Source organism: Elaeis guineensis, chromosome 3, assembly GCF_000442705.2.
Source record: "Elaeis guineensis isolate ETL-2024a chromosome 3, EG11, whole genome shotgun sequence".
NCBI classification, from domain to species: Eukaryota; Viridiplantae; Streptophyta; class Magnoliopsida; order Arecales; family Arecaceae; genus Elaeis; species Elaeis guineensis.
In genome coordinates this window covers 1,650,274-1,665,547 of record NC_025995.2, presented here as the reverse complement: position 1 = coordinate 1,665,547, position 15,274 = coordinate 1,650,274, and the positions used below count along the sequence as shown (strand labels likewise).

General features: G+C 45.9%; 1 protein-coding gene across 1 annotated transcript; it reads left to right on the top strand.

The window, feature by feature from the left end:
• The first annotated feature begins 10,278 nt into the window (after positions 1–10,278).
• LOC109505643 (uncharacterized) lies at positions 10,279–11,058 on the top strand. Its single transcript, XM_019849221.3, has 2 exons — positions 10,279–10,495; positions 10,781–11,058. The coding sequence occupies exons 1-2, from the start codon at positions 10,369–10,371 to the stop codon at positions 10,939–10,941; spliced, it is 288 nt and encodes a 95-aa protein (XP_019704780.1). The 5' UTR covers positions 10,279–10,368; the 3' UTR covers positions 10,942–11,058.
• The last annotated feature ends 4,216 nt before the right edge of the window (positions 11,059–15,274 follow it).

Sequence of the window (15,274 nt, the reverse complement as noted above, 5' to 3'; positions counted from 1 at the left end):
GGAGTCGGACTTCGTCCTCAACTCCAACGGCTGCAGACAGACTTCGCCCGGACTCCTACGGGAGCCGGACTCCGCCCATGACTTCAACCGCAAGTAGACTCCGCCTGGACTCCTACGGGAGCCGGGCTCCATCCTCAACTTCAACTGCTGGTAAGCCTTGTCCGAACTCCTACGGGAGCTGGACTTCGCCTTTGATTTTAATTGCAGGAAGACTCCGTCCGGACTCCTACGGGAGCCGGGCGTCGTCCTCGACTCCAACGGCTGCAGACAGACTTCGCCTGGACTCCTACGGGAGTCGGACTCTGCCCACGACTTCAACCGCAAGTAGACTCCGCCCGGACTCCTACGGAAGCCAGGCTCCGTCCTCAACTTCAACTGCTGGTAAGCCTTATCCGGACTCCTACGGGAGCCAGACTTCGCCTTTGATTTTAATTGCAGGAAGACTACGCCCGGACTCCTACGGGAGCCGGATTCCGCCCACGACCCCATCTGCAAGTATACCTCGCCCAAACTCCTACGGGTACCAGACCTCGCTACCGACTCCAACCGAACTTCGGCCGACAAGTCTGGACCCCCTGGCAGGCCACAGTAACGGAGAACACTGCTCCACTCCCTGCGGCGGATCCTACGCAGCTCCATTACTCCCTGGCAGGCCGTATTAACGGCCACGATTCTGCTCCACTCCCTGCGGTGGATCCTGTGTGATTCCACCACTCCCTGACGAGTCACGACAGCGGACGCCGCTCCACTCCCCGTAACTGATTCCATGTGGCGAGCCACGACGATAGCCACGATCCCACTCCACTACCCTCCGCAATAAATTCCTCCTGACTCTGGGCGGCCCACTACCAGATGGTTACAGGCATAGCTATCAATTTGTTGGCCCCTCCGTCTATAAAAGGAGAACCCCAGATACGTTATTATATAAGCTATCGTTTTTACCTAAAAACTCTGCTAAAATTTTCGTTCGAGCACTCCATTCTTGTTGAGGCAGAGAACTGACTTGAGCGTTGGAGGGTCTTGCCGGAGCAACCCCACCTCCGGTTTAGACTTCTTTTGCAGGTCCCAGCGGCGACCGCGACTCCAGCTTCTCCGACGTAAGCGGATTTTTGCACCAACAGGATTGACGCTAGAGGAAGGGGTTTGAACCTTCACACGGTACTCTTGTTCTTAAAGGAGCGCTCAACCGAGCCGTCTCCGATCATCTTCTCCGACACCCGCTCCTCCTTTCCCCCACTGGATCCTCGCTCGATGTCTTCTCGCGAAGCATTCGCACTGCTACCCACGACATCCGCAGCCATATCTTGGGCCCCGGTCCCGCCACTGGTTTCCCGAGCCCTGCATCCTCCGGCAATGGTCGCCGGCATGGAGTGGTCGGACAATCGGCCTCCGATGGATTTTGCCAACACCATCTCGGGAGGATCCCGGCAGGAAGCAACCAACGTACCGGCCGTACCCCCCAAGCGGCAAAAGATTGAAGATCCCATAACCTTTATTGAAGAAGACGCTCAAGGAGTCCAATTCTCTCATAACAATGCGGTCGTAGTTTCTATGAATATAGCAAATTACGACGTCCGTCGCATTCTTGTCGACAATGGAAGCTCGACCGACATCTTGTTCTACGACATCTTTTCAAGAATGTCCATCCTTGACGGCCATTTGAGATCGATTAGCTCCCCTCAGGTAGGATTTACCGGCGACGCTGTTCCGACGGAAGGAATAATAACTTTGACTGTGGCCGTAGGTCGATATCCAAGGCAGTCCAGGGCTCTGGTGAATTTCTTGGTGGTGAAGGCACCGTCAGCCTACAATGCAATCCTCGGCCGACCTGGCCTCAATGCTCTCCGAGCCGTCGTATCAACTTACCATTTGAAGTTGAAATTCTCCACCAACCAGGGGATCGGAGAGGTCCGGGGAGACCAAGCCCTGGCCAGACACTGCTACAACATAGCCTTGCAAAGAAGCGACCAATCTGACCCCTGTCCCGTCGATGGATTGGATGCTCGCGATGACCTCATCGAAGAGAGGGGCACCCCAATTGAAGATCTGGTACCAATCCCTTTGAATGACGGGAACACGGAGCATGTAGCGATGATCGGCTCCAACCTGGGGGAGGAGGTGCGGACGCATCTCATTGATTTTCTATGAAGGAATGCGGATGTTTTCGCTTGGGTTCCAGCAGACATGCCAGAGATTGACACGGAAGTCATGGAGCATCGCCTGGCCGTCGATCCAAAGCATCGACCGATGAAAGAAAAAATCCGAGGTCATGCACCGGAGAGGCAGAAGGCGATAGCCGAGAAAGTAGACAAGCTCCTTAAAGCCAGATTCATTAAGGAAGTCAATTATCCTGATTGAATTTCCAACGTTGTCCTAGTCAAAAAAGCAAACGGCAAGTGGAGGATGTGCATAGACTTCAAAAAGCTGAATAAGGCTTGTCCAAAGGATAGCTACCCCCTTCTCAGAATCGATCAACTGGTGGACGCGACCTTGGGCCATGAGCTCCTCACCTTCATGGATGCGTTCTCCGGCTATAATCAAATCAGAATGGCGCCGGAAGATGAAGAAAAGACAGCTTTCATCACTAATCGTGGCCTTTACTATTACAAGGTCATGCCTTTCGGCCTCAAAAATACGGGTGCAACCTACCAACGGTTGGTGAACAAGATCTTCAAGGAGCAGATCGGCCGTAACATGGAGGTCTACGTGGACGATATACTCGTAAAAAGTAAATCTTCCAGAGATCACATCGCCGACCTCGAGGAGACCTTCGACGCTCTCCAAAAATATCGAATGAAGCTGAACCCAACTAAATGCGCTTTCGAAGTAACCTCGGGAAGGTTCTTGGGTTTCATGGTGTCGGGGCGCGGGATCGAGGCCAATCCAGAGAAAATTTGCGCCATCCAGGAGATGGCCGCCCCAAAGTCGATAAAAGAGGTTCAGCGCCTCACGGGGAGGATGGCGGCCCTGAATCACTTCGTCGCAAGGTCGGCCGAATGGTGCTTACCCTTCTTTCAAACCCTCAAGCAGCCCAAGAACTTCTGTTGGACCTCTGAGTGCCAACAGGCGTTCGAAGAGCTAAGGAGCTACCTCGGCTCACCCCCACTGTTGGCAAAGCCGGAGCCTGGGGAGGAACTATTTTTATACCTGACGGTCTCTCCCATGGCTCTCGCGGCCGTCCTTGTCCAAGAAGAAGCGAAAGTCCAACGACCAATCTACTACGTCAGCCACACGTTGAGGGACGCCGAGACCAGGTACACCAAATTAGAAAAACTGACTTACGCCTTGTTGATTGCAGCCCGGAGGCTCCGACCTTACTTTCAAGGGCACACCATGACGCTGCTCACCGATCAACCGATCAAAGCGATTTTGCATCGGGCGGACGCCTCTAGGAGGATGGCAAAGTGGGCGATCGAGCTCACAGAATTCGACATCAACTATCGACCCAGGCCAGCAGTGAAGGCCCAAATACTAGCAGATTTCATAGTGGAATGTACTATCCCAGAGGAGGCTGAATCTGAACAAAGCGAAATTGACGACCTGAAGTTCCGACCGAACTCCCCCAAAGAAGAAGCGGATCCCTCTGATCGCTCTTGGGCCCTCTATGTGGACGGGTCTTCCAACATGTCAGGCGCAGGTACAGGCCTGATCTTGGTCAGTCCGGAGGGAATCATCACGGAGTACGCTCTGCGTTTTGAGTTCCCCGCAACAAACAATGGAGCGAAATATGAAGCTCTGATCGCAGGACTAAGGATCGCCAAAGAGCTGGGAATAGATCAGCTCTGGGTCCACAGCGACTCTCAACTAGTAGTGGGACAAGTCAGCGGAAGTTACGAAGTGCGGGAGGACAGTATGGCCAAATACCTTGAAAGAGTAAAGGAGCTCGTCCCCGCCTTTAGCAGCTTCAACATCAGACAGATCCCAAGGTTGGAAAATACCAGGGCTGACCTTCTCTCCAAGCTGACAACGCTGGCTCCGGTCGAACTGCCCAAAGGCGTTCTCTTTGAAGTTCTAAAGCGTCCGAGTACAGAAGAGTCGCGGCCCGTGATGGAAATTGACCACGAGCCCAGCTGGGTCGACCCACTGATAATCTATCTCAGAGATGGAGTTCTCCCCCAGGATGCGAAAGAAGCTCGGAAGCTCCGAAACCAAGCCTCCCGATACATTCTTTATGAGGATAAATTGTACAAGAGATCATACTCCTTGCCCCTCTTAAAATACCTCCGACCTTCGGAAGCTGACTACGCCTTGTGGGAAGTGCATGAAGGAATTTGTGAAAACTATTTGGGGGCTAGATCTTTATCCCACAAGTTACTCCACCAAGGATATTACTGGCCAACAATGTATCATGATTCGATTGAATATGTCAGAAAGTGTGATCGATGCCAGAGATATGCTAACGTCCAGAGACAGCCCGCCACCGAGCTCACACCCTTGAGTGCCCCATGGCCTTTTGCACAATGGGGGATGGACATCCTTGGCCCCTTTCCCATGGCGTCTGGGCAGAGGAAGTTCCTCCTTGTAGTGATCGACTACTTCACCAAATGGGTTGAAGCCGAACCACTAGCAAAAATCACAGAAGGAAAAGTGCAAGATTTCATCTGAAAGTCGATCGTGTGTAGGTTCGATCTGCCTAGGACCCTAATCATTGATAATGGATGGTAATTCGCGGGAGCAAAATTCGTTGAATTATGTGAAGATCTAAATATCTCCCATAAATTCACATCGGTAGCCCATCCTCAGGCGAACGGCGAAGCTGAGGTGACTAACAGAACCTTTTTGCAGGGGATTAAGACAAGGCTCAAAAAGGCAAAGGAAACTTGGGCGGACAAACTTTATCATGTGCTGTGGGCGTATCGAACTACCCAGAGGCTGCCCACAGGGGAAACCCCCTTTGCTTTGACCTTCGATACGGAGGCCGTCATCCCAATTGAGCTTAAACTCCCGTCGGCGCGAGTCGTGACATTCGACGAACATCAAAATTCGCAAAGTCTTAAAGCCAACCTCGACCTGCTGGAAGAAAGACGGGAGATAGCTCAGGTTCGAATGGCAGCCTACAGACAGAAAGTCGCTCGGTATTACAACGCCCGGGTCAAGAACAAAGTCTTTAGAGCAGGAGATCTAGTGCTTCGACGAGCCGCTGTCTTGCAACCTCAGGATCGAGGGAAACTTGCCCCAAACTGGGAAGGTCCGTATGAGGTCAAAGAAGTAGTCCGACCCGAAACTTATTATCTTAAGGAGCTCGGAGGGGCTGACCTCCCACGACCATGGAGCTCAAAAAATTTATGGATGTACTACCAATAATTTTATTTTAATTAAAAGTTGTATATCTGTATGTCTTTGGCACTATCCTACATCTACAGGACAATCCAAACAAATTGTATCAAAAGCGAGAAGAGAACCTCGCCTCAACTTGAGCAAAGTCGAAGGCCCGATTCTCTTTAGATCGGATGGGGGGAGAGGCCCTCCAACGCCCATATGCACCCCCACAGCCCTGTTAGAGACAGGAGGAGAACCTTGCTCTAACTTGAGCAAAGTCGAAGGTCCGGTTCCCTTTAGACCGGATGGGGGGAGAGGCCCTGCAATGCCCATATGCGCCCCCACAGCCCTGTTAGGGACAGGAGGAGAACCTCGCCCTAACTTGAGCAAAGTCGAAGGTCCGGTTTCCTTTAGATCGGATGAGGGGAGAGGCCCTGCAACGCCCATACGCGCCCCCACAGCCCTGTTAGGGACAGAAGGAGAACCTCGCCCTAACTCGAGCAAAGTCGAAGGTCCGGCTCTCTTTAGGCCGGAAGGTGGGAAGGGCCCAGCAACGCCCATATGTACGCCCACGGCCGCGTTAGAGACAAGAGGAGGACATCGTCCTAACCAGAGCTGAAACCTGTTACGACAGGAATGGGGGAAGAACCTTGTCCCGGCATCAATTAAAAGTCTGGTCGTTCAAAGACCAGAAGAGAAAAAGGGGGGGGGGATTTTCCCCAACGGCCCCCTCGTAATAAAATTCCGTCCGGACTCCTACGGGAGCCGGACTTCGTCCCTGACCTTGACTGTAGGAAGACTCCACTCGGACTCCCACGGGAGCCGAACTTCGCCTCGACTTCGCTTATGGGAGCCAAACTCTCGTAGCCTCACCAAGAGCGGAGAAAAAATTCTAAGCGAAAAAGAAAAAGGAAGGCGATGGATCACGTCAGCGACGAATGGAAAACAAACAGTGTCCAAGATGCAGAGAACCCTGTCTCGACAAGGATTGGGGCTCTCATCAAGAACCCCAGCTTCCAAGGAAGCTTTCAACACAAGCCCAAGGTAAGACAACTTCCTCAGGGTGACAGAAGCTCAGACCTCCGAGCTCGAGCCCTGATGGGGGCACCAAACCCGAATGGCCCCAGACGACTCTGCGGCCACGGACGAAAAAGATGGATCGACACGATAGCAATCGGGTGCCTCTGAACGACACAAAGGCCAAAAGAAAGCTCGACAAACGACAATTCAACACATGAGTAAAAGAGGTAGTGAAAAATTACCTTCTCGTATGCATTATAGAGCCATTGGGGTTGAAGGAAAGGGATAACTAAAAGACGAGCCGGCGTGGCAACCACCGGTAACCTAAGGACGACGTCAAAAAAAAAAAAGAGAGAGAAGAAAAAGAAAAGAGAAAAGGAAAAAAGGGAATACAACAACGACAATAGCAAAGGAAAAAAGTTCGGCAGACAACAATTCGACGCAAAGTACGGACGAGGTAATAAAATCTCCTTCTCATTTTTCAATCAACAAGATGTACGTTACAAGACCCGGAGGGCCAGAAAAGAATACACTATTACAAGGCTCGGATACACGACTTGGAAGAGATACACCGGAGGCCACTTCAGGCTGTAAACTTCTCTTCCCGATTCTGTCCAACCGTATTTTCCAATGCGTGTGATAAACATGCTTGGCTTTCTCCCGCTCCATCTCCGGAATGCCAACCCTAGGGGGAAAAGAATGGGATAGAGTTCAGGAGGTAGCAAAGGCAACGGCAGCGGCGACGATGACCTGTTTCAAGAAGAACCGGGGTTACCCCGAGGACAGCAATGGCGTCGGAGATATGCGCCATCACCGAATGCCTCATGACAACCGTCGTCCTAGGCATTCCGGCAAAGTCGGCATGCGCTACTTCCACCGTCCCCGCAACAAGTTTTATTGCCCCACCATCGGCGCCGACCGCTTCTGGTCTCTCGGCTCGGACGACATCAAGGACCCCACCACAGCTTGTGACGATGACTCTGCCCCCTTGACCGATGTCGCCCCGATCAGCTACTCCAAAATTCTCAGGCGAAACTCCTTCACCGGTTGTCCCCGTTATTAAACCCCTGTTGTTGAAGGGATTCTCCCTCGGGCTCCCTTTAAAGCGACGGAAACCCACGGCGGCACGACCGGAGAACTCGCAGACTGCTGTTCTCCTCCTTGCACCCTTCCAAGACCGTGGCATCCTCTTGAGATTGGCCTCCAGGGCGGAGGTCCTGGCGGGGGAACCCCTTAAAGAGAATCGGGGGACTGGAAATGGCGGAGAGCCGGCGAAGATGGCAAAAACCGATGCAAAGGATGCTCGGAGTCGGAAGGGGCACCGATGGAGTGGCTGAGTGGCTAAGCTCTCTGACGAAAGGAAGATGTCGTCTCTCAGGCGAAGTGAAGCCCCCTGAGGAAGGGTGGGGGGTTTAAATAGGCAACGGAACCTAGTGCCATTATGGTGGCGAGTGTCCCTAGGCCAACCGGTGCTCACCACGTATCCTGCGTGTCCCATTCGTCGCTACCTGGGGTTGACTGTTTGCAAACTTTCATGGCACGACGCTTGGGATCACATCCCGATGGGAGTTTCGAAAAGACTCTTCGGGTCGCCCTAATCGAAAAAAGGGCTCCGGCATGCGCGCATTAAATGCCAACATATCTGAGGACGGTTGCGTGCGGGCGTCAGGGGGAGAACTTCGGCTGCGACGACCTCTCTGTACTTCCTTCATTCGAAATTCAAACTCGAAAGTAGGGGGACTGGTGTTGGGTATAAAATACCCTCGATCGAAGTTCTTGGCGGGATTGACCCTCGCAAGTCTCTTCCGACTTTCGACTGCTGTTGGTGGACTCCCATCGCTCCGTCCGAACTCCTACGGGAGCCGAGCTCCGTCCTCAACTTCAACTGCTGGTAAGCCTTGTCCGGACTCCTACGGGAGCCGGACTTCGCCTTTGATTTTAATTGCAGGAAGACTCCGCCTGGACTCCTACGGGAGCCGGGCTTCGTCTTCAACTCCAACGGCTGCAGACAGACTTCGTCCGGACTCCTACGGGAGCTGGACTCCGCCCACGACTTCAACCGCAAGTAGACTTTGCCCGGACTCCTATGGGAGCCGGGCTCCATCCTCAACTTCAACTGCTGGTAAGCCTTGTCCGGACTCCTACGGGAGCCAGACTTCGCCTTTGATTTTAATTGCAGGAAGACTCCGCCCGGACTCCTACGGGAGTCGGGCTTCGTCCTCGACTCCAATGGCTGCAGACAGACTTCGCCCGGACTCCTACGGGAGCCGGACTCCGCCCACGACTTCAACCACAAGTAGACTCCGCCCGGACTCCTATGGGAGCCAGGCTCCGTCCTCAACTTCAACTGCTGGTAAGCCTTGTCCGGACTCCTACGGGAGCCGGACTTCGCCTTTGATTTTAATTGCAGGAAGACTCCGCCCGAACTCCTACGGGAGCCGGACTCCGCCCACGACCCCAACTGCAAGTAGACCTCGCCCAAACTCCTACGGGTACCGGATCTCGCTACCGACTCCAACCGAACTTCGGCCGACAAGTCTGGACCCCCTGGCAGGCCACAGTAACGGACAACACTGCTCCACTCCCTGCGGCGGATCCTACGCAGCTCCATTACTCCCTGACAGGCCGTATTAACGGTCACGATTTTGCTCCACTCCCTGCGGCGGATCCTGTGCGATTCAACCACTCCCTGATGAGTCACGACAGCGGACGCCGCTCCACTCCCCGTAACTGATTCCATGTGGCGAGCCACGGCGATAGCCACGATCCCACTCCACTACCCTCCGCAATAAATTCCTCCTGACTCTGGGCGGCCCACTACCAGACGGTTACAGGCGTCGCTATCAATTTGTTGCCCCCTCAATCTATAAAAGGGGAACCCCAAATACGTTATTCTATAAGCTCTCGTTTTTACCTAGAAACTCTGCTAAAATTTTCGTTCGAGCACTCCATTCTTGTTGAGGCAGAGAACTGACTTGAGCGTCGGAAGGTCTTGTCGGAGCAACCCCACCTCCGGTTTAGACTTCTTTTGCAGGTCCCGACGGCGACCGCGACTCCAGCTTCTCCGACGTAAGCGGATTTTTGCACCAACAAGACCCTTTCCTCTTTTGCAACAGGCTGAACATCTAAGAAAATCTTTTCTTTTTAGCAATAGTTTAACTATCTATACATCTAACCAACTCTTTTTTTCTCCAAGTAATAATCTAAGCACCTATGAATTTGACCAAATATTTCTTTTCTTCTTCTTCTTTTAATACCTTTTTTAAACCCATGTTTACTAAAAATTGGAGTTGGGGTTTCCTGACATCCTAATAACTTATTATGCTAAGGTTCCCATTATCATGCCAAGGTTCCCACCCATCACTAATCTGAGTTGGGTAGTGTCTCGTTTCATGTTAGATGAGTCATACCCATAACTTCAAGCCTTAACTTAGACTCGAGCTAATTTTCACTGGAGTGGATCGATTTATCAGCATGGATCAAATCCAATCATTTGAAATCCTCCATGCATAATCCAAGCATTTGAAATCCTCCATGCATGGCCTAGGTTGGTTGGTCGGATCTAAGGTTAGTTGGTAACTATTCCAACACAGATGGACTTGATCCAGTTAATCTCTAAAAATTGGATCGAGCTTCCAAGCAGAGGATCAAGATTTGGGTCTCAAGAGGTGTCATCCGTCAATAATTCAACCTTGTGTAATTTATTCCAAGAATTTTCCAAGTGCAAATCTTAGATTCATGTCTTGATCTTTAGAATCTAAGAAAAGGTGAAGGGAGGTTGGTCAAGCTTACCAACCAAAGCGAGGAGATTTCTATAAAATAATACCAAAGCGTTCAAAAATGTCCGAGTGAGGACCGAGTGCAGAGAATTCTGTCGGTCAAACTGGGTCAACGATGTCATTAGATTTTTGGGTTGGTGAGCGTTGACCTCACATTAATTTTTGAACCAGAGCCATCCGAGGCTGGTTTTCCTTTCTATTTCCAGCTATTCTCCTCCATCCTTGCATTTAATCTCTATCCCATTATTTAATTTGAATCTGGATTTCCATGCCTTAGAGGAAGAGGAAGAAGAGAGAGAGAGAGAGAGAGATGGATAGCTCCAATGGCATTGGATTGGTGGCAGTCGTAGCGGTATCGAGTAGCGTAGCCTTCATGGCCCTTCAAGCTCAGAAGCATCTCCTTTCTGAGTTCATGAAGAAGTTAGAAAAAGAACTTGGTATGGGCAATCATCTCCCTTGATTAATTCCAATGAAATTTTTTATTCGAGTTCTGATTTTTTTTTTCCAAAAAAAAGAGTTGGCCATCAAAAATAATACCACTAAGGTTGGTCCCGAGTCCACATAAAAATTGAAGAGTTGGATGTCGGGTTGGCATGAATCCTAATTCAAATATTCTCATCCTTCTACATTTTCCTGTCATTATTATTATTATTTTTTGAATGAAATCCTTGATTTTGTTCTCTCTTATATGGATTTTTTTTTTTTTTCTTTCTATTTGATAGGTGGTGAGCAAAAGGGTGCAAAGAAGAAGGTTAGATTTGCGCCTGATGTAATTGATCCATCATCAAATAACAAGGAGTATAGAAGGCGTCACTCAAAGACACCAATCAAGCAAAATCGAGCAACGAGCAATTCGTCCATGTCTCTAGAACTTATGAGTTAGAGTGGGAAAATATCGCCATTGTTAATCAATCTCTTTTTTATTTGATTTCACAGTGGATGGGTTGCAGCCAAACCCATTGCACAGGAAAATGTATTCCTTTTTGGTTGTTGATGAAATATGTATCCTTTTTTTTGTAAAATGAAAAAGAATTCTAATCATAATTTTGTGTCCAACTTCCAGCATTTTAACCAGCAAATGAATGCCATTCCTTCAATTTAACTTCTTGGATATATTTAAATAAGCACAAACAATCAGATTATCGGAATTGAATATAATTATTGCTAGTTTAAGATTGAGATTAGATGAGGACGAAGTATATGACTGACTTAACTTCTATATTTGGCGTGATTGGAGGCACACCAATTCATTTAGATGTACAAACATTATATTTAAAAGAAACAGTTTCGGTGCATCATACAGAAAATTTAAGGTAGCATTATTGCAAAATAAATTTTAGAAGAGATAGAAATCCCTTATACTGTTTATAGAAGGGATAGGCTTATCCCGCGGTATACGATCTTTTTGGCATTGGGTCAGATGGATAAGTACATGGGATAAGTGGAGAGAACAAAGGGCATTTTATATGCATTGGACTTCATAATAGTTTGATTTTTATTGTAAAGACCAAATTTCTCTCCCGTTTTTTGGGTGGTTGTTGGATGTGGGAATTAAAATGACTGGGAGAGAAAGCTTCCCTTCCTCCGAGTACAAGTCCATCCCCCCCCAAAAAAAAAAAGTGCAATAAAGAATTGTGGGCCCACCTATACGCCACATAATATATTTAGCATCGAGAAATCTTTTGTGCACAGCGAGCGGTGTAGAAAATCCGACGTGGAGTGCATCGCTTTATGTGATTGGTCCATATATCTATCACTTTCCAACGCATATTTAATATCTAATGTTCCACTTTTTTGTTTAAAAAATTTATATGATGAAAATATCCCTACTCTTTGAAAAAAATTATGACATCCTTTGCGATATTATGATTTCTTATGTGCAGGATGTCATAATATGGTCCAAAAAATTATGATATCCTGTAGCATATGATGACATCCTACGTCAAATAATGACTTTCTGCATGCAGGATATCATAATATAGAAGGGACATCTTTATCCAATCACTTTTTAATGCGTATTTAATGCCAACAGTTCTATTTTTTCATTTAAAAATTTTGAATAGTGAAAATACCCCAATTCTTTAAAAAAAATTATGATATTTTATGGTATATTATGACATCCTGCATATAGAATGTCATAATATGGACATAAGATGTCATAATTTTTTTAAAAAAATAGGGATATTTTTGTCATTCAAAATTTTTAAACGAAAAAGTAGAACTGTAGGTATTAAATATGCGTTGGAAAATAATAGCTACGTAGATTAATCATATTAAGTGGTGAGCATCGTGTCGAATTTTCTACACTACCTGTGGTGCACAAAGAATTTCACATTTAGCACCTGGCGGATATCTACTTACCCCCTAAATGGCAGAAGGCCTTGTTTCCTATCTTATTTTGGCATTTAGAAGGATATGATCCCACTTTGGAAGTATATCATTCCACTCAGTCTCCATCAAAATACATCTTAAATGGTTTAGTGACAGTCTTGACTCCACCATGGTGGAACCTAGCCTCCTGATAGACCAAGCTTGGGAACCAGGACATATAAAATGAGGGCTGATGCCATTTTGGAGTGAAACTCCTCACCTCTTATCCAAGAGGCTAAAGATTGATATTAGGTGAGTAATAGCTTAGGCTTAATCCGGCAATTATTACTCTTATCTTATAGAAGGTTTTGGAAGGTGGTGAAACTATTTGTGTGCATTAGATCTTGCAGCCAAATTATATTTCTTTTAACTCTTACATGAAATAACATTTCCTTCTATGTATTCACATAGAATTAATAATTATCCCCATTTAAATAAAATTTATGCAAACTAAATTGTTCCTATTTAGGCTTAATTCTGCGAAAAATCTTGAACTTTTTAGAAATTTTCATCTGAAACTTTTATTTAGTACAATCAGGTCATCAAACTTTCAAATTTCTTCAATTCGGATCTTGGTTGTGATTTCCATCAGTCTGCCCCAATAGAGTTATGACATGATTGATCTATATGGCAAAAATTTGCTTATGTGGCAAAAATCAATAATGAGATAAAATAATGGCTTTTATTCTCAAAACTAGCCACTTTTTAGTTAGGATTTTGATCCATTATGATCCAAAATCCTTCTCACCTTTTTGGTGTCTGAACATCAGCGATGACCTTGAGAGAGGTGATGTTTGCCTTCTGCGATGAGCATTGGTGTCTAATCCTCGATTTCGATGATAGAGATAATATTTTTAGTTTGTATTAGATCGTACCAATAAATGTGTTACGATTTTAGGTATTTTTTCCTATAATCCTTAATCCTTACATCATGGGTCCCTTAGTTAATCTAAAAAATGATATAAGGATTGCTTTAAACATTAGTAGTGATTTTGAGCAGAAAGTGATCCAAAAGTTTATTTGGTTCTATTTCTATGTGGTCCCAAAACTCTGTTAGATATTTTTTCTTTAGCAAAATATGATCCTGAGATATTTTGTCTTATTGTATTCCCACTTGAAACAAGTGAAAATAAATATTTTTTTTTTATAGTAACAACTATATTTATAATATAGATTTTTTGTCATGGTAATACTTTTGAAAAAAATGCTAAATACTCATTTTTTACCCGAATAAAATTTTAGGTGAGTAGTTAGGTTCACAACTACTCTCCTTTTACTTAGAAAAAAGGAAATGCTAAATACATACTAGTGACTTGTTTCATTTCACAAATACTTGGAAAGGTTAATTAGTGAGAAATACAGAAAGCTATAGTATCATGTATGGTATCTATGCAACAATAAATATATATTGGTATCTATACTACAGTGCCATATCGTTTACTTTGTGGTTCACATCATTTGATGGTGATGTTCCATCATACCAGTCAAAGTACCAAATATCCATAATATTGGATGTATACGAAGGCTATGGGACAGCTATGGACGGCTTTCTTAACTGTGCACGTCATTAATAATTTGTTGGTTATTATGGTTTGAATTCATAATTTGTCAGCTATTTCTCTACTTGGTAAGTTGACAAACCAGTCATGTAGACCTATTGTTTGTTATTTACCAAAGCATAGAATTGATCAGCTTGTAGAACAGAAACAAAATTACTATTTCTAAATTTTGCTTGCTACTAATCTTTTTGTTCATTACTAATCTTTTTGATATGTCATGCAAAATGGACATCTTAACTAGTACTATACATCATAATGGCAAGTTTGTCAACAAGAGTGGATATAGTGAACATGTTGGAGGAAGTGGCCTATTACAACATCAATGATATAGAAATATTCTCTTTTAACAAATTACAAAAAATGGAGTCGTTATGTGTGGATGAAGTTGTGAGATTATTTTGTAGAATTTTTATTTCCAACAGAAATCAGAGAATGATGCTTCTATATATAAAGATAGTTAGCTGAAAGAAATGATAAATGTTGCTTTGGATACAAGGGAATATCTTTCTGTATATGTGGAGTATGAAATAGTCCAAGAAGAAGTAATTATGGGGCAACCAAGAAGCAGACATAGGATGCAAAGTTATACAAAGCAGATTGGTGAGAATCAAACTCAAGAAGTGGTGATTACAACCAAAAAATATTGTAAGAAGCAAGTATGGGGTAGAAAAAATAGTGATGTGGCTAAGAAAGGAGCTCATCCAAGCTTGAGCAAAGTCAGCAAGGTAGTTGAAAAGCATAGCCAAAAAATGATTTCAAGTAAAAAACTAAGAAGTAAGAAAAAATAAAAAATATTTGAGAGATGTAGGACTCCTGGGGTTGCTAAAGAAGATGGGGAGGGTGAAGAGTATAGACCATGCAGTGACAGCGATGAGGAGAATAATTAGATCCTGAGCTATTAACCGATAAGGATGAGTTGATAGCTATGAGAGAAAAAGTTAGGGAAGTAAGGAGTAGGCTTATGTGATAAAACTCAGCTAATATCAACACTCTCTATTTTACAGGGATCAAATAAGGTGCGGCACTTGAGTCATGGAGGAGCAACACATCTTACCATGGGTTCACTAAGAGCTTATGTTGATGTAAGGATGAGAAAGCAAATTAGAGAATCTACTCAATCACTAACTTCTCAGTAGGAAACTCTAGGAAGCAATGTCGTGATGTTTAGAAGGATTACTATCGGTTGATATTTTTTGTTAGGATGAACACTTTGTTAGTTGCTTAATATTTACTTATGGTAGAACAATATGTTATTGGTATGAATATAGTTGTAGTGTTTATGTTAGT

What these genes read in the sequence shown, in the direction of transcription:
- LOC109505643 (XM_019849221.3), top strand. Translation starts at nt 10,369, where the DNA reads ATGGATAGCTCCAATGGCATTGGATTGGTGGCAGTCGTAGCGGTATCG. An exon ending in GAAGTTAGAAAAAGAACTTG is followed by an intron (nt 10,496 to 10,780) that starts GTATGGGCAATC and finishes TCTATTTGATAG; the next exon opens with GTGGTGAGCAAAAGGGTGCA.